Below are 24,917 nucleotides of genomic sequence, written 5' to 3' on the forward strand. Positions count from 1 at the left end.
GTCAGCTGGTCCAAGAGAAACCCCTGTACACAAAGTCCCATTGATTTTCAGGAGCATGTGATGGCAAACACGCGGTCTCTGCTTTCCAAACTTCAGTTATTTTTCTGCTGGTTGGGTGTGGGGGGCTTAATCCTGTTTTCTAGATATGTCTTTGCAAGAAAGAGATCCAAACAGCTGAAACCAAAGCAGCCTGGAGGGCATTTCCTGCAGCTTCCCAGAGCTCTTTAAACCCACCTTGATGACATCTTGCTCCCAGTCTTGCATCAAAGGGCACCGTGCAAGACATGATTAAGACATGACTGAACTGGTTAATTAGGGACCTGCACGGGCTTGACAGATGCATTCTTTCCTCCCAGAAATGTGAAGGCAGGTTTGGGATACTGTTTCCAAGTAATTCAGGCTATATTAGGTTTTAATTTCATTCCTACAAAAGCATCCAGGTTCAGAGGACTGATGTAAACAAGCAGCTTCATCTGAAATACCAAATTAATGGTGGCCTTAAAGGGTAAATTACAAAACGTCTTCAAAAAGCAGGTCAGGAAAGTCTTGTCCAGCCCCAGCTGTGCTGCCAAAGTTGAGCGGGATGAGCCACCAAATCTGAACAGCTCCTGCCACGCCCCACAGTCCACTAAGTCCTACAGCTCACCCTACTTTGGATATTTTCTTCCCCCTAAGCCAGGCATAACAAATTCAGTGATTTTGGCAAAATGCCTCAGAAATGCAAGCCCTAATCCTGTGAGTCATCCGCATTTTCAGCTTTGTACTTTTCCACTGTGCAAAAATTATTCCCCTGGGACTGAACAAAGCACTGGCATCTGTGTCACCTGGACCCCAGTCCCCTGCTTCCCTTCCCAGCTGGGCAGGCTGCTCTCTACCTCCTCCTCAGGGACAGCCTTCCTACACCCACATTTTGCACAAATGGACCCAGCAGACAATTAAAAGAGCCAACTGCTATCTGCTGGCAGCTCATCCTAGGCCAAAGCTGGTATCTTGGAACAACAAAGTCACTCCTTGTTCTTTGGCCCTCGCTCTGCAGATCCCATCCTGGTGCTGGCCATTCCCACATGCTCCTTCTGTGCAGAACAGCAGTGTACCGAGAGACATTGCTTCTGGACACAGGATTTTTTTCCATTCTGAGCTTGCATCTTCCAGCTCCTGCTCTGCAGAGCAGATGGAAGACAGAGCTGGGAGCCCCTCCCTGCAGGCTGTCACCTCCCCTGAGAGCTGGTCCCAGGAGGGACACAAACACATACTGCCACATCTGTGTGTGGGCTTTTCTGGGAGGATTCGAGGCTGGTGCGGAGCAGCGCTGCTGCTCTCAGACATCCAGGGACTGGCTGATCACAATGGCTGGCACAAAGCCAAGTGCAAGCCCAAGGATGTGGCTCTGGAGAAACTGTATCTTGGCAACGGCTCAGATCACTACCTGACACAGGGCATGGCAACGTTCACAGCACTGAGAGAAAGAAGTATTCCAACACAAACCTGTACTTATCCTGTACTTTCTGCTTTATGTCTTGCAGCGAATCTTGGGATATATCTCGCTCCAGGTACCCAGAAAGCACCTCTGTAGCATTCTCTAAGTCTGCTTGGTTATTCTGTAAAGACAAAAGAAAAAAAGTGTTTGGGGGGGCAGTAAAGAAAAGGGGGAGATCAGCACAATTGAGATCAGTACCAAAATAAAAAAGGATTAGCTATCAGGGAATCCCAGACTGATTTTGGGTGGGAAGAGACATGGAAACTCATCCAGGTCCACCCACTGCCATGGGCCACCTTCCACTAGACCACGTTGCTTCAAGCATCATCCAACATGGCCTTGAACACTTCCAGAGTTGGGGCAGCTATAGCTTTGTGGTTCTGCGACTCCTTGAGCAAACAATCCTACACAATGCCCAGAGAGCTTCTAATTTCTGTACAAGAGAATATTAAAGCAGACTAACTTGGGTAAAAGAGGGGACTAAAGGCCTCCAAGCATTAAATCTTATTCCCTCAGTTTTGCAATCTGAATTTCTGATAACCCCATCTTCTCCTACCTCAAAGATAATGGACTGATTATTCTTTTTGAGGTAGAAGGCAAAGACGTAAGTGTACATGAGTGTGGCACGACACTGGCAGAGGACGTCGACTGCTTTCTTCAGAAACTGCACCTCGATCCATGACATGTTGTGCTGCTGCATCTCCTCCATCTTCTGCTTCACCTGAGCGTAGAGCTTGTGCTCGAAGCGCAGGCTCTGCATGTGGTTCATGTAGCGGTTGCAGTAGAACAGGTACCTCTGCAGGGCTGCTCGGGATCGCTGTGTTAATTCCCATTAGGGAGAAGGAAAACAAATAGTTAAAACAAAGTAATGGCTGCAAGAGAAGTAAACCCTTCACAGGGCTCTTTCTGATCCACAGAACGAGCTTCCTTTCCAAAGGAGGCTCCTCTCCTGTGACTTTGGGCAGATGGCTCCACACGGCCCCACTAACCCTGGGAAGCACCCCGGGCACTACCCAGCACAGCTCTGACATCCTCACTCCCAACCTTGGTAGCAAATTACAATCACACTGCCCGAGCCTCATCGTTTTTGTATTTCAGCCTCTCGACTCGAGGTACAGCACTCAAGTGCTTCCAGTGTCATGACGAAAGTGAGAAGATGGTGTTTTGTTAGGGCTTTTTTTTTCCTAATAAGGAATTCTAATTACTGTGCTCATACCAAGAGTGCAATCTCAGGTTGATTATAGAGCAGGGGAAAGGCACCGTGTGCTAAATAGTGCAAGAGAACCAAGATGACTCAATACACAGTCATTAATCTTATTTTCTTCACACTGACAGATGAGCTGTAAAAAAGTAACACCACGGGCATGGTTCAACTTGTGTGCTGTAGATGTACAAAGGCAGCACGTACCAGGCAAAGCCATCCCTATCGTAGAAGTCAAAAGACTTAACTGTCCTTTAGGATTTATTCCCGAATCCATGAATTCCTTCAAAGCAGATGTGTACGTTTACAGAAAGCACACCACAGGGTCGGTGATCTCCCTCATCATCAAAGGTTATGGACTCACCTCCTGTGCATCCCTTGCTGCCTTTGCATCATCCTCATTGTAGCGATTACAGTTGTACCTGTAACGGGGACACCGATTCCAGAGATTTCAGTCCAAATCCGTGCCGGTCGCACCACGACCTCCTCGCTTTCCAGCAAGGCACGCTCCCGAACTCACCAGGCAGATCCGTGGGGCTCCCAGGGGCCCAGACACACCCAGCAGAACTCCGCCTTGCAGTTCTGGTTCCGACAGACCATGTGGTTGCAGCCCCCGTCCTTCTCGATGGTGACATGGCATTTTGGGCATTCCTGTCCACAGGACAGAGAGCACCGTTAGCAGGGCAAGCACGGAACCCCAACAGCCTGGGGAACTTGGAAGGGTTCCCACGGCAGTCAGACAGAGCACGTCAAGTGAAATACATGATTTAATTCTTCCCTTTGGACATCGAGATCCTCTTCAGTCAGGCCTTAAAATACTTCCAAACCCGGAGCAGTTAGATAGAAAAAACTTTAGGAATAATGTATTTTATCTATGCTGCTCTCACAGAGGGACACTGGGTGAGTCACTTCATGACCTTCACCAAAATCCCAGCAGAGGGGTGGTCTCTAAGAGCCTGGGAAACATGTGGCTTTCCTCACCATCAAGTGTCTGGTCCACTCTGGGACTGGGACTGAGACCAAGCCGGAATCGCGCTGTTAACAATCCAACCTGCAGCTGAAACATGCCATCCAGAAAGGAGCTCAAAACATGCAGCAAGACTCTAGCGTGCTTCAAAGAAGCTGCTGTCAGCTAAAAAGACGCTTCTCTTCCTGAAGTGTTTCCACGTTTCCCATCAGGTCCCTTTTTTCCCCTTCATGTGACACCTCACTGAAGACTTTTCTGTAAAAGCTCACATGGGGCTTCCCTTTCAGGAGTAAGACTTTTGACAAATATGAGTATCTCAGAGGGCAGCTCTGCACAGGGAACTATCTGGGGAATCTAACACCACTATCATGGTCTCCATGATCTTAGAAATTAACAAATCAACAAAGCAGCAAATACAGAGAAAAAAAATACATAAATAAAACCAAAACCATTTTAGGCTGAATCAACTCCTTGTCCAGCTCATCTCGCAACCATACCAGTCTTCATGAAGTCTCTGCACAAGCCAGTTTTTCTATATAATACAATAACAAACATATCCAAAACAGCGATACACACACCTGTAAAATCAGCTGCAGCTTTTGGGTCAGAAGCACGTGAAATCCCCTCCCCAGTCTGGAGCATGTCTTTGCTAGCCAAAGCAAGCAGTTACCTACCCTGGCCTTCAAATAAACTCTCCAAGGAAGAAACCAACATGCACAATCACTCCATAACTGCAACTTGTATACAGGACACAATCCAACAGGTTCTTGTACACCCACACTCTGCGTGTCCCACCTATTACTGCATTTCATATGAGTCTGCCAGTTTGTATTGTCACGGAGAGGAGAATTTGTACATCAAACCAATGGGATCAAGCAGCATCCAAGCACAAAAGAGGAATTTTTCAGACCTGCCTTCTTCCCAGTCACCTGTGTTTATCCTTCAGACTCAGTAACTACTGCAAACAGAGTAAGTTAAGCACAGTAGCTCCTGTGTTGGTCCCCTCAAGGGCACAACATCAAAATGTTCCCTAGGACTGTCCACAAGATAGATACTTAGCCAGGGAAGCTTGTTCCCTGTTAGTCAGTGCAGTTCTATGAACTTAAGAGTCAAAAATGGTCTCTCCTTCAAGCAGAGCACTCAGTGCAGCACCTATTTCCCTTTTTGAGGCAGCACTCGTCCCTCTTCCAGTCCAGCACGAAGAAGCCAAGACTCAAATTTAGGTTTATGCTAGCCATGTTGTGCCCAGCTGCGCAGATCCCTCCTCAGTCTGCTCATCAGCCAAGGTGGCTCTTACTGCAGACAGTGACCATGGCCCTGTCACACCATGATGACCCTGGGGCACGCAGCCAGAGTGGTTTTCCAGAGGAGGTTGTGGAGCTGTGCAGTTCTTCCAGACATCTCCTCCCATCAGGTGCCAACATCACTCGTGGGAGACGCAACTGATGCACGCAGCTGCGGTGATCCCTCCTGCTGAGCAAAATCCTACAGCTGAAAGAGAGGGAGAACAACTCCCAGGTGACCTGCCAAGCTGGAGGGGTGCCACAGGAACACCCGCAGCGAGGCTCCATGAGGAGCAAGCTCTGCCCTCCTGTCATTAAGGTGGGACCAAGTTTTCCAGTGTGTCCACAGTGCTCAGGGCTTTGAGCTCTGGAATGTAAACCGGGACAGAAAGACCCTTCCAGTGCCTGAAGGGGCTCCAGGAGAGCCCAGAAAGAAACCTTGGACAAGGGGGAATGGCTTCCCACTTCCAAGGGCCAGAGTTAGATGGGATATTGGGAAGAAATTCCTGGCTGTGAGGGTGAGGAGTCCCTGGCACAGGGTGCCCACAGCAGCTGTGGCTGCCCCTGGATCCCTGGAAGTGTCCAAAGCCAGGCTGGACACAGCTTGGACCACCCTGGGATAGTGAACTTGATTTAAGGTCCTTCCAACCCAAACATTCCATGATTCTATGATCTCATTACAGCCCTTTTCTCACAGGGAATGTCATACTTTCCAAGCCTTTATGCTCCTGTCTAGCAAAGCACAAGGAAGAGGTGACACAGTATCCGTGCAGATCCCTAAAGCTGTGTAAAAATGTAAAGTTGAATATTATTAAAAATTAAAGCCATGAAAAAGCACACACTCAAGAAATGCTGGACATCAGCAGAAAAAGAAGTAGTAACTACTCGAGTCACCAACACAACAAGTGGGAGAGATTTATAGATTAATGAGGATAGGAAAGGAAGACCTCCCTGAGAATTATGGCTATGCAACAACCCAACAGGTAGCAAATCAAGTTACTAACCCCACAGATTATTGTGCACATTATCAGTCACAGCACAACACAGAAGTGACCTCATTAACATTGTCCCACTCCAAACAATTCTGTACTGGCTCGGAAACAAAAGCCTGGGCAAACCTGGCAAAGGAGAACAATCCTGATTTTGTTGTAAAAGTCCATCCATACATAAAGCACCATAAACATCAGCTGCTCTTTTATGAGCAGAAAGCTAAATAGAAACATGTTTCTAATTTCAGGGCAAGTGAAAGAGATTAGTCCTTTCCAGACTCTCAGAGGAAATGGTGGACATCAGCCTCCCACAGCCACATTCACAGCAACACCTTCACCCCTAGCCCATCCTATAAAAAGAATCCTCAAAAACCATGGGGATTTCTTAATGCATTTCAGCAAAACCCAAAAACGTAATCATGGCTAGCACAAAACAGTACACTATTCTAACACCTAGAGTCACAGAGCAAAACTTTTTAAAACAGATTTTAAACACCAGTTCATCTGAGAAGGGGAGACAGCACTTGGGCACCTTTAGAAAAGCACAGATCATGGCTCCAGGACAGTAGGAAATGAAGGAGCACAGCCTGGTGCTGGTGCCCAGGAGGATTCCGGGTCCTGCCAGAATTTCCACACATTAGAACAAATGCAGGATCTCCAGAAAGTACAGAGGGAGCACTTGTCCAGCCATCAAAAAGTGACCAGAAAAGGGAGAGATGTGGGCTCATGCCATTTTATCTTGTGCGGGGGGGGGGGGGGGGGGAGGAGAAAAACAGCCAATGGGTTTTTTTTGAGCAGAAAATGCTCCTGGTTTATCCACCAGCTCTGGTTTATCCTTCAAGCTCTGTCTGGCCTGGAGGGGAATGATGGGGAGGTGCCAGAAGCCAAAGAAGCAAGGCTGGGGCCGTTTTTCAGTACCAGATGAACTTTCATTAAGGCCAATTTAAGTTCCACAATAAAAAGCATTGCCTTGGGTACCGGCTTTGTTCTTTTCCCTCCGGGATTCCAAGAGGCAGAGATTAGTATCACTGACACTCAGGTTCCAAACAGGTTTCCCCTCCTCCTGTTAGACCACTTTCAGATAGTCTTGATGTGCCTTAAAAGCCCAAAATAAATGCACAAATCCAAGTTTTCTCTATTTTTCACTCCTTTGAACATCCACGTAACAAAAGTAATGGATCTCTGTGGTTTCTTTATTCCCAAATACCCAAAACCTGCCCAAGTTTAACTCAAGAGAGGAACTACTGAAGAACCAAGTTTATCAAACAAACTGAAAAAGGAAGAAATAGGCAAATCTTTGGACTATTCAACAACCCTGTTCCTAAAGAAGACTGAGAATTACCAGCTCGATAAAGAACTTGTATTACCTTATCTCAACTTTAAATTAATCTAGTTAAGCTGAACTCATGTGAAAGTAGCTTATTTTAAGAAAAAAGCCATCTACTCCAGCACACTCTGCTGCAAGGGCTCTATCTTTTATAGAAGTAGAAGGAATTTAGGTCTCCTAAGTGCAAAAAAATGAATGCAAAAGAATAAAAATCATATCAGAAACCACAGAACTCACTACTCAGATCTCCTCATTTTTCATTCAGACCACTCTACATAATTCGTCAAAAAATGTATCACATCATTCCAGTTTGGGAACAGAACCCAATTCAGCTGGGTTTCACTTTTCTATTCTCTCACACAATTGCCTAATTTTCCTTTCCAAATCCATCTCCCAGGACAAGCCGGAACAAATGTATCTCACATTCTCCAGTTGCAAAGGATTATCCAGATTTCAAGCCCACATTCCAGAGGACTGGTATTTTGCTTTGACACCTTCATCTTGGTATGATGGGAAGTCTCCTTCCCTGAGAGGAGTTGACATGGGACAGGACTCACGCCTGGATGGCTCCAGAAAGCGCTTTCCAAAAGCCAGAAACAGCAACGGAGCCTGTAGTCACAACTGAATTCCTTGGAGAGCTGTTCTCACTGATAATGGGACTTTTTGCATCTGGTGGTACCCGATTCCTTTCTAGGTTCTTCAAAATGAAGTTCAACACAGAATTCAGGCTGTGAAGCCAAGAGTGCAGGCACAAGTTGTGCCTCGCCAAACACGGCTGCCCTGCTTTCCTGCTAGGAACAGTACAGAGAGAAAGGAAGGATGAATACATGCTCCAACTGCACAACTGCCATCCCAGTCTATCACCACAGCCCCACACCTAGACAGCATTTGGGTTTCTCCCTGTCTCTGGTCAGGGATCAGCAGGGAACTGAGGCAGGAGGGAGGTGGCTGCAAAGCTCCCAGGGCACACATCCCAGCAGCCAAAGCTGGAGACTCCCACCTTCCCCAAGGCAGAGATCAGCATGAGGGTGAGTTACTCTTCCTGCCAACTTTCCCCTCAATTGAATCCAGCATCAGCTCAGAGAGAAGAATGCCATATTGTCCTTCAGCTAATTCAATAGATATGGACGCCATAAGACTCCAGGACAATTGGCTTGTTCAAATGTCTGGAGTAATTACCCTGATGGCAATTTTTCTCCCTGTTGCAGCGTGAGCTCCTAAGCATTCGTGTAGGAATGCCTGGGACAGTATTAGAGGAAGTAGCTTAGACACTGATGTCCAAGGCCAGCTCCTGCTGCCCACACCAGACTAGAGGTACCAGCGAAGAAGCAGGGCTGGTGCCAGGTGCCACCCTCCAGATGGGTGTTCCCCACCCCCAAAAATCTTCTTATTCAGGTACAAAATGGGGAACCCCAAGATCAGCATCCTGAGGGTCTTAACAGGCAAAACAGGGCTGTGGCTGTTTCAGTGTCCCAAATATGTGAGACCCAAGGCTAGCAGTACTTACACTCTGCCTTTTCCAAGCTATTGGCTGCTCCTCCTCAGGTTTAATAGGAGCAGTTCCTGAAGACCCAACAAACTCTGAACAAACCTGGTTCAGTCCCCAAGCCAAAGTTCCAAGTGGAACACGCAGAGAGAAAGCCAAAATCCCTTTGATGACACTGTGAGCTCCAAGAAGGGTCCACACAGCCCCGCTCCAGCCTGATCTGAGCTGCACAGCAGGGGTTTCTCTGCCACCATAACACAACATTCCAGCTTGATGAAAACCAGGCAGCCAGCCCCGGAAGGAAGGCAGCAAGGCAGCGAGGCTGCTGCAAACAATGCCATTAACCAGCTACACAACAGAGCTAAGAAAACAAAGCAGCCATTTCCTCACTCCCTTCCCACCTTCCTCCTTCAGCTGGGAGCCCCAGCCAGACCTGCTCCTCACCTGCCATGAGATCTGCTGCTTTTGTGCCCTTGCCACCATGACATTCTTGGGTTTAATTTGGCCCAAAATGATCAAATGCTAAAGTTTTGGGCAAAGTTGGGCTAAGTAGAATGAAGACCTTTACATAATGAAATCCCAGACAGCTGTTCTGCCAGTCTCCACCTGGAATGCTGCCCAGCAGAAATGAAGGCTCCTCTGGAGGCCAAACCCAGGGATTTGAAGGAAGATCCCAGCCAAACTGAGCCACGGGTGGTGGTAACATGTTCCACACGTGGAATGGGCCACAGATTTGCTTAGGGAAGCCACCAGTGCCAGACAGCAGCCCAAAGATTTAAATCTTGAGCTTTCTTTGGGTCTCCAGTTAACTGTTTCTTCCAAGCACCTTCCATCACTGAACCTGAAAAAACTCACCTGATTCCAGGCATGAACACCTGTTCGCTCTGCAAACAAGAGCACTTCAGTGTACTGTGGATTTTAAGGCTTGCTCTTAACATGGAACAGAAAAACCAATCTTAGTGCAAGGAATTAGATCGATGTCCTTTTCACCTGACAAATCTGCATAAAATCTCTATATAAAATATGAGCAAACCTCTCACCTTTGTGTTGGCTGCAATCCAGTTGGAGGTTTCACTGTCATCATCACACTTCTTAATCCATTTCTTTAACCACTGTCAGAAAAATGATGGAAGAAGAGCATTCAATCTAGCTGGAGGAACTGCAAGTGTTCCCAAGACATCTGCTCACATTAAGGAAAGGTACACCCAGCCACAGGGGAACAGGGGAGTGCTGGTGCTGGAAAACTGTGCAAACAGACACTAATTTAGTGGCAGACAGTTTCTGCAGTTCCATCCTGATCCAGCAAGCACAAGCACCAGGCACAAATGCTCCTGCGACAAGTTTGCAGCTCTTAAGTTTAATCAACAAAAACATCCTGTTGGACTCTTAAATAATAAGGACATTTTGGCTTTGGAGTGACTGTGGTCTTCCAGTACCTGAAAGGAACCTACAAGATGGAGATTTACAAGAGCATGGAGGGACGGGACAGAAGGAACAGCTTCCCACTACAAGAGGGCAGGGATAGATGGGATATTGGAAAGGAGTTGATCCCTGTGAGGGTGGGGAAGAGCTGGTACAGGCTGCACAGAGAACCTCTGGCTGCCCCATCCCCGAAGCGTTCAAGGATGGGGCTTGAAGCAACCTGGGGTAGTGGAAGGTATCCTGGCCCATGGCACGCTGTGGGACTAGATAACCTTTAAGGTACCTTCCAACCCAAATTAGCAAAACCAAGTTAGTTCCTCCAGTACAATGGATAACACCTGACAAAGCACCAAACATCTACAGGAACAACTCGTACAGGAATACTCCTTGTCCAAAAAGCACCTTCACTCCTCTGCAGGGGGTCACAGGTCTAACAACCTCCTCTTCCAGACAATCCAAACCTGGATGAGGCACTGTTCCCTCACAAGGTCCAACAGCAGCCAGTAAAGGCACTCGGTAGGACTTCACTGCTGGTTCTCCCCTGTGATTTAAACAGGTGAGCTACTCTGCTCCCTGATGGGAACAACATTTGGGCTCGATGATCCCTGGGGGTCCCTTCCAGCTCAGGATCATCTATGATTCTATGGACAGCCATAAAAACTTGGGCTTCGTTGCTAAATCTTGCACATAAATTTATTTTAAACTTTTTCAAAACACAGATGTGGACAAGAACCTTAACGTGCTCACCTTGCATTTAACGGGATCATGCCAGTTTTCACCACAGTTAAAGCTGTAAGGGAAAGGAAGTGAAAGTAAGCGAACAGGGCTTGTTTGATCATACTTGGAATGAAAATAATAGAAGTCTCTTCTCTTATCGGTTGTTCAAAGCCAGTCCTAAGGAAACTCAACACACCCCTCTTTGATCCTGAAATCTCTCAAGGGCCACTTCATAGCAGAACAAGGGGGAATGGCCTCCCACTGCCAGAGGACAGTTAGATGGATTATTATGGAGAAATTATTTACTGTGAGTTGTGAAGCACTGAAACTGGTTTCTAGAGAAGTCACCCCATCCCTGGAAGTGTCCAAGGCAGGTTGGACAGGGCTTGGAGCAGCCTGGGATAGTGGAAGGTGTTCATGGCAGGGGGTGGAACTCAATCACCTTTAAGGTCCCTCCCAAGCCAAAGCAGTCTGGGACTCCATGAAAGCACACTAACACACTTGCACCCTTTGCAGTGAGTACAAAGCAGAAGCAGCATCCTTTCCTTGCTGGCTCTTACCAGAACTGACGCCCGCATTTGCAGCGCACAGGTTTAGCATCCGGGTACTGGACTTTAACGACGTGGTGGCAGTCGGGGGCAGGACACCACTTTAACAGTCGATTACACTGCGAGACAAAGCACACACCCCACATCACAGAGGAAGGGTGTGCTCAAGCACAGCCCCTGCCTGCACCCCTCTGTCGTGGCTGCAAACACCTGAGAAATTAAAACCAAACCCACTGCACCCATCACTTCTGGCAAGGACTGAAAGCTTTATCCCGTCTGCCGCCCTGGGATCTACAGGACAGCTGAACCCACACAACTGGGAAACTGGGACAGTGCAAACATCTTGCAAAGCACCTTTCTCCAAGTTTATTTTGAGGCTATAAAACAACTAGTATTTTGCTATAGCTCTTTTGCAGTTTTACTTCAACTGGCAAAATGTTCAAGGCATGCTCTTGTTTACAGCATTTCCTGGTTTTTGATGTGAAGTATCTCAGGTAGCATTCAAGAGTCATAAATATTATATAACTATTATATAACTACTATAACTACGTAATTCTGCTTCTCAGAACCCAGTTATTAAGCAACAGCTCTTACATTCTCTTTAGGTCTTTTGTCCTAAAGTTGTTTGAGCATTTTCCTACAACTATCCCTGTAAGGCAAAGAATAACAAAACAACCCCTGCCTTCACAGCTGACTATAGACTATGCAAAAAAACTGCTCTGCAGTTCTAAACAAGCCTCCAGCCTCTGGTTGGGTACACGTGTAAGACAAAAACCTACAAACCATTAAAAAATTAAAATAAAAACTCACCTCTACAAAACTATTGGTTATTAAATGCTGGTACTTTAATTTCACCTTGGAATCTGTGATCAGACGCCTGTGGGAAGGTAAGAAATGGAAAAATTGTTGGAGAAATCTTGTTTTTTCCATACACTTCCAGTAAGTTAAGACAAATAAGTTTGATTCATCCTTCTACATTTGAGGGTACCTATTCTCTATTTATTTGTTAGATCATTTGTTATTATGAAAACGACGTTCATTGTATTCAATATATATTAGCCTCAGAAACAGAAAGCTCATGCAGTCCAAAAGAACTGAACCTCTTGGTGAGAGATTCTTATTTAAAAATCCTTTCCTGAAGAGCCCAAGAAACAAAGCAAGTAATTTAATCACTTCAGTTACATAAAACATGCACATTTTGTGGCAAATCCCTTTAAAAAGCCCCAGAACAACCCTTGTGTGGCTAATAACTTTGGGAAGCCTCATGTTAGCTAGGTTTCAGTAGAATGCTACAGCTTCAGTTTAAAAATTTAGGATTAAAATTAGGGGTGTTTTAATCTATTTACCATAAAAACAAACTTGATTTGAATTCAACATCACTAGAGGTGTGCACAACGTGGACTTTACATTAATTCCAGTCTGCTTGGAACTAGGAGAGCAGAGGAAAACTGACTGATGGGAACCCTTCACAAGCATGGTGACCACTTTTCTCCTGGACACACCATCCCAGCTGACATTTGCAGACTGCTTAGCCTAAATTCATCCAAAATAACTTATTATGGATTGCTGAGCACTTCTAAAAACTTCTTTTAGCTGCCACTGAAGTGTCTTCCCAATATATCTAAATATAATGCTGCACTAACACACTCTTTGTGGCACTCCTCGTTTAAATCTGACTGTGGAATACAGCTTTTTACAGGCCATACCATGGGTAAATATTGGAATTAATGGATTTCCTTTCCAGCTGCAGCCAAAACTAAGTGTACTCCTGCATGTTATCCTTACCATACTCCCTGAGGAGTGTGTGTGCCCATGGGATGTGCACAAATCCTAGCCCTGGGCAGCTCCTCACCCAAGCACATGCTGGTTATTACATAAATCACAGCACGTGGCAGCTCAATTCCCCGGGCTAAAATAAAACAAATCAGCTGACAAAGCATCTCTCCTGCAATTCTGGAGTCAAAGTTACTGAAGAACACGGAAACAATTTGAATTTAGTTTGAATTATAAATCTTTTTTTTTTTTCTTTTTTTTTTTTTTACCCCATACCTGAGCTTCAAGACATACTACATATCACCTTGAAAATGAATTGTATTAAAACAATATCAATCAGGTACTGGAACTTAAATTAATAGTCATGCCATGACTAACCAGAGCACATAATCCACTGGTTTTTCACTTATCAACACGCTTTGATTGCCCCAATCAACATCACCAGGTCAAGATCTTCCAAGAATTTTGCTTTGACTATTATTGTCTTTTGGTAAATCATAAATAAAACTAGACTAATTAAGAGGTGAAACCCATGCCCAGAGCCCATGAATCATATTAATTTTGTGTTTGTGTCACTTGGAAACTGAGCTGGAGACTTTGCAAACAGGAAAGTACTTAAAAAGTAATAATTAAGGACACAGAAGTGGATGCAGGTTCCAGTTCCAGTTGAGATCATTTACATTTTTGCCATATATGCTGACATATCCTAAGACTGACACAGTTGTCCATCTTGGCTTTTAAAGGAAAGAGTTTTTCAAAAATGCACCTTCTTCCCCACAGAAATCCAGGTAGTATCAGGGAAAGGTAGGTTTTTACCTCTAGAAACAGTTTCTAGTTTTACTCAGGCAAACAGAACTTGTTTGCTTTAGCACCCAGCTGCCAGTGCCCTATCCCAGGCCTCATCCCTGCCCTCTCCAGCCAAGTGGAATCCCACAACACTGCCCTCCTCTTTTACTTCTATTCTTTCCTTGCTGCTGCTGCCACTGCAGCCTCTGATGGTTTCAGCTACTCAATTGCACATGCACTGTTTGAACAGCTCATTCCAAATGCTGCAATCAAGGAAACACTCAAAGTCCTGCCGAGAGCATTTGACTACACAAATTGAAGTTCAACCTCTGGTAAACAAAAATCTCAATCAACTTACTCAAGATATGCCAACTTCAGCTCAGTTTCCACCCACTGGGCTCTACAAACCACCCCTCAACAGGGCAGGAAAGCATTTCAGCTACTTCCACTTCCACCCAGCCTACACTCCATGAGTAACCACGAGCCAAAATTGGGAAAATCGCTACTCTGAAAGCAACTGATAATACAAAACACCAAATTAATATCAATGAGTGAGTCAGGCTTCAGGAAGGAAAGAATAAGGTAACAGAATAAGCCTCTATTGAGATGCTTTTTAGCAAGAAGAATTAAAATGAACTTGAACAAAGTTCAGAATTATGAAGGATATTGCTCATGCAACAACCTCCCCCAGTATAAAAGAGAAGGAAGCTCATGGAGTTCACTGCTCCACGATGAACTAACAGTCATTCTACAGCTGGACAACTTAATAACTCCAAGGACACAGGCTGATACACCATCTTAATCAAATCTTGTGTTTGAGGGTCAAGTGCCTCCTATGTGAGGGCAAAAAACACCTCCTGCATCAGCCCTTAGGACTCCTGTCCTCTGACTCACCTATTTACTACAGCTATAGGGCTTGGGGAACCAGTGGGTTGACCTGGGTAGAAGTCCTAGATTCCTATGTGAATCAAAGGAAACAAAATGCACAAAGCAGTAAAACAGGGTTTGGAAACCCTGGTGTCACACTGACCAAACTGGTTAGGGAGTCTTTCCTTCCAGTGCCATTACATGGGGTTTTCACACCTGTTTAGGAAATTAAAATACATTCTGGTATCAAAACAGACAGCTCAAGATAGGCTTCTCTGCCACCTGCAAGCCTCTGTGCAGCGTGTTACAAACATTTCAATAGATCTGAATAGCATGTGAGTAACACAATGGAAAGAGAGAGCAAAGCCAAGAGCATTACTTACATAACTGTATTGTCGTCCACTAAGATATCACAGCCATGGGCAGGGCATGAAATGGTCTGAAAAACACAAGAAGGTCATAGAAGGAACGGTGGTTATCCTGGTTTTGCATCACAAGGAATTCCAAGGCAACAGACTTCACTACAATCCACAGCCAAAGGAGTGCCCTGCCTTTCTCACCACATCCCAGGTGTGTCACTGGCTCCTCCTTCCCCAGCCCAGCTACCTGCACCAACTTCACAGAATTCCTTCCAGATTCTCCCCTTAGCAGAGCCTGCAACCCCCAACCTTTGGGGTTTGGGCTTTTTTCTTTGTTCTTTTCAATTTTTTTTTAAACTTTAGCAGAAAGACTCTCTCACATCTCCAATACACAGAACTTCCAGAAATAAGCCATGAGGTGAGTTGAGATTTTACCTGTCCCATGCCTTCCTCCATTATTTTGGTAGTTAAATATTCACTCCAGCACTGCATACAGAACTTGTGTCCACACTCTAGGCCAGTGAAGTACTGCAATGACAAAGAATACAAGACGTGGCCTCATTTTATCACATGTATTCATCATTTCATCCTTCTTGGTGGTGTGCAGTTCATCCATCCCATCCCTTGTTCTCCACACCAAACTTGAGACACTGCTATTCATTTTGCATCATCACCCCTACAGAACCTTGCCAAGGCAGCCTTAATCACTATTCCAAAACCAGACTTTAATCCCCAACCCCAGCAGCAAGGAAAGGTGTGGCCCATGTTTCCATCCTGCCCGTTTAAATTTATCCTTGTTTGGGGAGTGTATATGGAGCACAGAATGGCTCTCTCCCACTTTACTTTGGAAATCAGTCAAATAAATGCAACACCAAACAGGTCACAGTGATAAGGATACAGAGGCTTCATTCCTCCTATTTTTTCGCCTTGGCACATGTGGGTGCTACCCAAAAGTCCCAGACCTCCTCAGGGAAGTTCCCCCTGAAGCCTAGATGCTCATCAGATGAGGACACTCAAGATCCTAATTGGCAGGTGTAAATTGCTAAATAAAATTCAATAATGATCTGCTGTCACAGACAGCAACAAGGACAACTCCATCTTTGTCTGCATCATCTGCACAGAGCTGTCAAGATATCTGGGACTGAGTGGTTACACAAGGGGTGGAGAAGCAAACACTGCTGAGGAAAGACTGGAATTAAAGTGCTGAAGTTATTTTATGCTCAGAATCAGCACCAATGAAAGCTGTATTTAAAACACTTCATTTGTACCACTATAGAGGTAATATTTGCTGGCTCAGCTTCTCAAACCAACTTCTCAGCTAGTAAATAAAACCAGAACTTTACCCTCAGATACTGTCAAACTACGAAACTCCACAGAGGAAAGAACCCGGAATCCTCTGTGGAACAACCCAGAACAGCAGCAGGATGGTGGTAATTGAGGAAAGGAGAATCCACCTGAGGCAAATGTTCTTCCCAAACCACCTTCTCAGACACGACAGGTAAGTTCTGTCCATCCCCCAGAGGTGTAGCAGCTGTGTTGTGCCATCTCTGGATCCTCTGGCATTGGCCAGGGAAGGTGCCTGTCAGCACCCCCTTCCCAGGGGTTGGCAGGCTGTGATCACACTGCTCTGACACTCCTGCCACCAGCACAGGCTGCAACCTGTGAGCACCAGCATGGGTGAATCTGACCTGAGCATCTGACTTGGTTCTAGGTAAAAATAGAGACATGCACCCCAAAGAAACCAACAGAGATCAGAGAGGAGGCTGACACCTATGTGGTGCCAGGTACTCTGGCTTCAAGAGTTAAAAAACACACCTTCCACTTTCTGAATCCTTACTGAGCCAGCTAACAAGGTATCTGATGCTCCACAGATGCTGCTGTGGCCAAGCGACATCTCCTGGAGACGCAGAGTTAAGAGTTAAAACATTTTAACATCTGTAACTTTTGGGATGCCACAGCATCCACGAGCCCAAAGACAGCACTGGCTTTTCCATGAATTCTGGCTTCTCCACAACTGACGGGAAGCAAGCACAGACAAGAATCATCCCTTACTGAACCCAAATACTCCTGCAGCAGGCACACTTGAGGAACCACCACGGAACACATCTTCATGTAAGACCTGTTTTGGTTATTTCAGGCAGGGAAATGCTTTGCTAAATGCCCACAGAAAGGCAGCCACCACCACACTTTCTCCCAGGCTGCAAGGAATGCAGAGAATCTCTCAGCTCTTTTCTTTACTTTGAGGGAGTTCCCAATTATTTTTGGCTCAGCTGACAGCAGATGTCAAGGGAGCAAGTAAAAAGGCTCTAACATAAAACCACCAAGGACGGGGGGAACAGTAACTCCTTAGGCAGCTCATTAGCCCAGGGGACAGCTCTGCTGTCACCACATCAGTGCTCAACATCTACAATCTGGACAAAGCAGGATGCTCCCAAAAACACCCTCAGCCCACTCTCCTGAGGGTGAGGGGCAAGAGAGGAGGAAGGCAAAGCCACAACCCTCCCAATTCCTGTCTTACTAATGAAGGTGTCACCCAAAATAACTGCTGGGACCCGACAGTGCTTGACAGGGAGACAGAGCAGGTGAAACATGTCCCTTAAGTCCTCAAACGTGCAGGGTGAGACCTTCAAATGTCTTGTTTGGCAGATGCTTTCCAAAACCTCAAACCACAGTTCTCTGGTGAGCTACAGAGACTTTGTAGATGGGAGAGAGGGAATTTTAAGACTAACATTCCTGCAACAACTGTACACTGTAGAACTTCTTAACACCTCCAAACTCTCAGCTTTCCATAGGCTGAATGGGGATCTCAGGGCAAAAACCCCCCAGCTTTCATGTGGAAAAATAATTAGCTGGTCACTGCAAGAGGATTTTCAAAGCTGAGATATTAGGTTGGGCATTGAATATAAAAATAACCCTGGAATTTATAATTCACATTGACTAAAACAGCTTCAAAACAGATTTAAATCACCTTAGACACAGACTCTACCGCCTTTTACAGAAGAAATAATAAATATTAGTTTTCTTATAGGCTCCAGCTTTTTTTTGTAGGGCAAAGAAACAGACCCCTCTGATGGTTTAACACCAGCAAAACAGACAGCCCTGCTCACCTGCAACATCTTCCTGCTCCAGCTAAAAATCTGCTCTTCTAACAACTGGGCTACTGCTATTTGAGCTACAAAATCAAGAAGTGTTACTGTGTTTTGTGCTGTTCTTTCCAGTTTCAAAACTCTAGACAATGCTGGGGTGTGATTTTGGGGGTTGTCCTGTGCAGGGCCAGGAGTTGGACTTGATGATCCTGTTCCATGATTCTATGCTTCTGCTTCCCAGGTAGCACAGTACCCCCAACCAGAGGACAGACCTATCACTTGTGAGTTGTACCCCCACCCAGCACAGCAACTATGCTAAAAAGGAGAGAACAATGTATTAAAATATACTGACTTTCTTTTTCAAGGCACCTCATCACACAAAAGAGGAATTTGCCTCTCCAGCTACTCTTCAAGAAGGAAGTCAGGGCACAGAAGGCTGAAGAGAAGACACATGAAGCCTTGTGGTTCCTGGCTCAAGAGCAACAGGGACCTTAATGCTGACAATGGGGGGCCTGAAGCTGGGCTTTGCTCAGCTCAGCCCACTCCAGAGACAACATCCAGAGCAAGGGAGAGGCCACAGCCAGGGTACTTCACCCAGACTACTCCTGGACCCCAAAGCTCATCATGGTTCCTGGCTGAACACACACCCAGAGCAAGAGCAAAGCCTTATGTCAGGGCAGCTTTGCCTGGAAACCCAACACATTTTAGGGTGTTCTGGAGGCACGGCTCCCCTACAAAGATCAGGCTCCTATAAAAGGAAGAATTCCTTACTACCAGCATTAGGCCTCTTGATGAACTCTCCTATTTGAGCTTTTCCACTCCCCTCCTTTTCTCCCAGATCTCCCAACAGTATGTCCTGTCCCTGGGAGCCCCAGCAGAGCCTGGACCTCTTAGCAGTGTATGGGAATGCTTCAGTTTGGTCAGCAGCAACAAAAAAAGTAGCTCTGTCAGCCAGGACATTGATGCAGAGCCCCAGCAAGCACTGGGTAACACATCCTCATGTCTGACCAAGAGGGTATTGTCCAAACATGATAAAGATCCAAAGATATCCACATTTTACTTCCACTACTTTTATTGTAGACTTCCTGGTTTGACTGTTTTGTAGCATTACCTACTGCTTTTAAAAGCTGTTTCCTACCTTGTCTTTCTATTTAAGTAAATCCCTCTGCCCATCATGCTTTTCACAGCTTTTTAATATCACATATCCTTTACCTGTACATCTCAGTTGGTATCTGACCTTTGTAAACATCACCTGCTTGCTTTTCCTGAACTCTACTACATCGCTGCCCAAGCCCCAGCACCCTCAGAGGTGTTCTCCAGGAAAATCTGAAGTTTCAGGTTAGAAACCTGGGGAGCTGCTGGTCACGTAGCACCGAGGCCACTGGGGTACTCACCGAGTTTGGGTAGTTCAGATAGCAGATCTGACAGGACATGTCCTGGGCTGATGACCTGGTGTTCATCTGGCGCGTTCGTGACTTTTTACTTGGATTAATTACATGACACTCTGCAAAGAGCTTCTCCAAGTTGCCATCAAAGTACCTGCACAACACAGAAATAATGAAAATTTAACCACCTTCTCAATCATTTTTCCATGCTATGTAGCAGTTAAGTGTACAAAGATGCTTTTTATATTTCAGAGCTCATTTACCCACCACTTCCAACAAATGCTTCTCTAACACAACACAGAGGTGGATATTAGAAAACTACATAGTTTCAAAGACTCTCACTTGAATAACACACTCCTGAAATTCAGGCACTTTCTATTCTTCAGCTGCATTTCAAGTAATTTGTGATTCTCCCCAGTGATTGCTTTGCATTAGAATTCCAGGACAGGAAACTAGAGCAAGAACACCTGAGTTCACAGTCCAGGCATTGAAACATTGCTTCCTACAGCACAGGTTTGATGCCTTCAAGCTCAGTTCTTTTCAACTGTAGCCTTCTATTTCCCCTAATATTCTGATCATTAGTCATTTGAGCATCTTTTCAGTCAACCTGAGGTAATTTAACAACCTGCTAAAAAATACAGTTCCAGGTTTACAGTGCTTCTGAAGATTGGGTACCTGTTGGAAAGGAGGATGCAAAATTGCTTGGGGAGAGGAAAAAGATCACTTCCTTTCTATTTCCTACTCCCTTAAGGAAAACAATACTGGTTTGCTTTAAAGGCTTATAAAAAGCTCTTCCTTGGAGAGGAGGACCAAACTGGAGAGAATCATTATCAGAAAGCTCAGCCTCTTCCCAGAATCCTTCACACACCTTTGTCCAGCCTGCAGCAGGCTGCAAAGGACTAATTAAACCAGACTATGAACCAGCCCCATCAGCCCCTGCACAGATCCCCCAACCAAACCCAGTAAGTCATTCCCCTGCTCCCTTACAGCTCTACCTACTAATGAGGCTTGATTTATAATTGAGAAAGTATCTATTTTCCTGCTGTTTCATATGTTTCTCAGTGCCATTCATGTATTTTAGATCTTAAATTTCAAGACAGTGAATCTGGAAGGGAGTGGGGAATTCTGACATCACAGCATCCATGAGGCTTTGCTGCTATTCTTCAGTGTTAGCTCAGGATTTTACTCAACCAAGTTCTTTGCTTAGAGGATTATATTTAGAAAGTTGCACATTATATTCAAATATAAATATATAAAATCATATCTTTAAAAATTTTTAGCACGTGAATTCAGTGCAGTCCTATTATAGGCAGTATTTGTTTATTAAGAATCATGGATAATATTAAGTCCACAGAAGTTTTCCAGCCTTCCAACTGCTCTTAGAGGCAGCAGGAGCAGCACAAGACATGCTCTGAGGAGAGCAGACACATAGCTGAGTGTGAAGTTTGCAAGGAAAACAGTTTTGTATATGAATGCTATAATGCAACTTGAACCCTGATACAAATGGCTGGCTAAGTGCTTATGGAAGTACCAGAGGTTTTTGTAATAGTGGGTTGGTTTCAAGGGTGAATATCCATGTCAGGAACTTGACTTTTTTCACCTGGAATTACCTATCCCCTTTAAATACTTATGGCTACTATTCCTGCTTCTCCATGCTGTTTTCTTTTCATGCCTTTTCTTTCTGAATAAGTAGTTTCCACATTCATTTTTATCCATGTCTCTCAGACTCATACTCATCCTGCCACTGGGCTGTAAGAACTCCTGAAAATGCAGAGAAAAACGTGGATCTCTGAAAACACTCAGCTCCAATGGATACTCCAAAGTCCAACAGCTTTTTAACTGCTCCACCATTCCTTACACAAACATGCCAAGGGCTCAGTCAGAAGACCCTTGTAGTTCCTTCAGTGGTTAGGAACAACACCTAATTCCAACTACCATCCCTTTTTCCCACTTGTTCCAGCATCAACACAGACCATCCATGTAGGCAGATCTCCCTCTGCCCACCCCATGTTCTTGGGTCAAAGAATTCCCAGGCAACAGCTCTAACACCCTTCCCTCCCACATCAGGTGAGCTCCATGTGACATTCACTGTCTTCCCTGGCCAGCAAACCTTCTCCACCAATTCCATTTCCACTCATCCTCCTTGAATCCAAGGAAGCCAAAACACTTACAGTCCCAGTCCTGTTCTGACCTTGATCTCATACATTTTCACTTAGATTTCTCCTGCAAATCTCACCTAATCTATTACAAAAGATGGCTACATTTCTCCAGATCTCCTTCATGTCAGCATCTCGCCTCACTTCCTTCACAACTCCAAGAACTCTGATTTTTTTCTCAAATACTCTATATTAAAGGGTTTGTTCTTGGTACCTCCATCCTTATTTTCATCCTAGGGAGGAACACAGCACCTTTAACAGCCCTTTAAATCCTCTGCCCTCCTTCCCTTCACAATGCAGATGTTGAGTAATTCCAGCACTTCTGGCACATAAGAATTTCCTCTATTAATTCTTCAAAGTTAGTTGCTTCATCACAAAGTTGGGAGTTTTTTTGCTATTTTAAAATGAATAGACAAACCAGAGTTTGTCCATTATTAGTAGCATTTCTACTTACCAAGACCAAAACTATAACAATGCCAAGTCTTTTTGGCAGAGGGATCAAGATGTCAGCCCCTTTATCTCCTCAAAATTCCCTCCTGCTGTTTGTAACTGCCTAATCACCATCTTCCAGACATAATCAAATCCTACCCATGGGAGTATCAAAGATAAAAAGCCTTTTCACTGAAAAAAAAATTGTTTCTAGCACACACTTTGGGATATTCACTTTCACGGAAGGGCATTCGTGAGTGTCAGTGCATCAATATACTCACAGTAAAAGGGATCTCCACATCAAAACTCTTGCCATGCACCATTTTTCACCTGTTCAGCCTCTGCTGAAGAGTGTAAAATATTTATTTGTTCCAAAGAAAGCAGGCTGTGAGCAGGTTCTAGAGGCAATCTGGGCATTCCTGACATCCCTCCTCTACTCAGAGGGAACAGGGACATGTGGCCACCCAGATAAGCAGCTACAAGGAACTGCTGTACCTCTGGCTGTGCTTCCAGGGATTAAATCGGGCCCTGGGGACATGCTGAGACTTTTCTCCTAACAAAATGACCAGGGGAAGGCACATAAAGCAGGAGAGCTGCATTTTAACCTCTTCATCACACAGAGGTTCTTCCCCCTCCCCTCGGGAGAGGACAACATCAGCTATGGTAAAACTGGAAGCCAATCAAGATAAGGTTCAAGCTAAAGCACTTTCTTCACTTGTTTCTGAGGTGATGTGGTCATTCTGCACCTGGTGCTCTCCTGTCCCTATGAATCAAGCTTGCAAGATCCAGGAAAATAATATTTGATATCCTTATTCTCCTAAACACATGCAGCATATCAGAGGCTGAACTAGTAGTTCCTCCACTCACCACTCCCATCCTACAAAAAAATCTATCCCAAACCCCCAATTTTGCTTTTGCATACAAACAATTAATGTTTCACCAGTGGGACAGGGCAGTTTTTCGATTGTGGCTGTTATTACTTCACTGTAAGTGGAATAAATATCTGTAGCCCATCTGCCCTCTGAACACCACTGTGTAATTGCTCAAAAAAAAAAAAGGCGGGAAAAAAAGTGAGAAAACAGAGAAATTTTCAAGTCACAAACTCAGACCTCCCCACTTATCAAAAAAAAAAAAAGAGAAGCCACTTAGTTAAAGTGCCTTCCTCCAGGCCAGGTGTGATAAGGCTGCTGGGAGGCCCTGCTGACTCACCATGAGCTAAGGGAAAACAGGCCCTGATTAGGAGCTGCAAATACACACCATCAAACAACAGGAACTTTCAAGCAAAACTGTCTATTTTGGGGTTTTTTCCCCTTAATCCTCACCTATCACTAGAGCAATGACCAAACCCTCCTGAACACCAAGAGCCTGCCCTCAGCCTTCTATGCAGCTTCCTACTCCTGCTTTAACACAGCTGAGCACACCAGAAGATTTCATGGAAGTTATTTGGTGCAAAAGTGACAGAAGGCAGCACCAGGCACTTGAGAGATCATGTTTTGGTGTTTTTCTAATGCAACAGGACATCAACAAGCACCAAAACTGGGACCAGTGTGCAACAGGTCCACCTAAGCAAGTCGTGTATTCCATCACTCACTGGGGTAATGCTGCTGAGTTAATTATTTCAATGAATATGGTTACCTGTGGATTTGCAAATACAGAGTGTACTTAAACTGTAAAAGCCTTAACAATAATACCTCACATTAACCTGGCTGGCACCTCCCTTGAGAAAAAAAAAAAAAAAAACACAAAAAACAAAAAACAAAACCACAGCCCAATTTTTACTTTTACGTTGATGGCAGCCCTAAGCAAGCTTTGAACAAGGGACAAAACCTACTGTACAAAGGGATGGCCTTTCAGTGCAATTGTGTAGAGCTATCTCACAGCCAAGGAGAGTGAACTTGACCCCGACTAAGAGAACCAGCCCAAGAAACTCAAATATCAAGTGAACAGACATACTGCAGAGCAGCAATTAAATCAGAATTCTTAACAATTCTACATATATTTGTATCACAAAACTTTCAGACTTCCAACATTTACTAAAAGATGTCGATCTCAGGAAAATAAGGACTAGAAAACTGTAAAAAAAAATACAACCACTTCAGAAAAAAAAAAATCTAGGTTAAACAAAACATAAGATACCTGAGCACCATCACTAACCAAAAATATTACCCAAAGGGGACTAAAGATGTCCTAAATCCATTAGCCAAAGATAGGAGAAACATTTACACTCCAAAATAATTACTTAACAGTGTGAAAACCTTTGTTCCTCTTTCCCTGGGTGGCAGAGTACCGAACTACAGGAGCTCAGTGAAAGGACATTTATCAACTCACAGGAGCACCAACAACTTCTCCTGGTAAATTTACCAAGCACATCTCATCTTTCCCTACACTGATCATCAGGCAAAGGAAATGGTGATTAAGAGAAAAGTCAAACCAATGATCCTACCAGGCCCTCCACACCCATTGATCACTTCACAGGAGGTAAAACCAGCAGACACCACACCCAGCAAGTCCCTGTACAGCTTTTACTGCTCCTTTTGGTCCAGATTAATTCTCCTCCAAGTTTCTAAAGTAAATTAAATTCTCCAGCTGCCTCAACTATCTTCAATACCAACACTGGCATGGGAATGAATCAAATGCAGCTGGATTTGCTCTCCTCTGT

At 44.9% G+C, this 24,917-nt stretch overlaps 1 protein-coding gene across 2 annotated transcripts in view; it reads right to left on the reverse strand.

Moving 5' to 3' along the window:
• Positions 1–24,917, reverse strand: part of ARIH1 (ariadne RBR E3 ubiquitin protein ligase 1) — a 49,259-nt gene that overhangs the window by 1,838 nt on the left and 22,504 nt on the right. The window contains exons 3-13 of one of the 2 annotated variants that reach the window (XM_062501675.1): positions 19,683–19,827; positions 15,638–15,730; positions 15,227–15,282; positions 12,228–12,294; positions 11,430–11,536; positions 10,900–10,942; positions 9,771–9,842; positions 3,199–3,329; positions 3,043–3,100; positions 2,034–2,294; positions 1,486–1,598 (exon numbers count right to left, since the gene is read on the reverse strand). In XM_062501675.1, coding sequence (XP_062357659.1) covers positions 1,486–1,598; positions 2,034–2,294; positions 3,043–3,100; positions 3,199–3,329; positions 9,771–9,842; positions 10,900–10,942; positions 11,430–11,536; positions 12,228–12,294; positions 15,227–15,282; positions 15,638–15,730; positions 19,683–19,827 — 1,146 coding nt within the window. The remainder of the gene's footprint in view (positions 1–1,485; positions 1,599–2,033; positions 2,295–3,042; positions 3,101–3,198; positions 3,330–9,770; positions 9,843–10,899; positions 10,943–11,429; positions 11,537–12,227; positions 12,295–15,226; positions 15,283–15,637; positions 15,731–19,682; positions 19,828–24,917) is intronic. The other variant, XM_062501676.1, reaches the window with a different exon arrangement.

The sequence above is a fragment of the Cinclus cinclus genome, chromosome 13, assembly GCF_963662255.1.
Source record: "Cinclus cinclus chromosome 13, bCinCin1.1, whole genome shotgun sequence".
Lineage (NCBI taxonomy): Eukaryota > Metazoa > Chordata > Aves > Passeriformes > Cinclidae > Cinclus > Cinclus cinclus.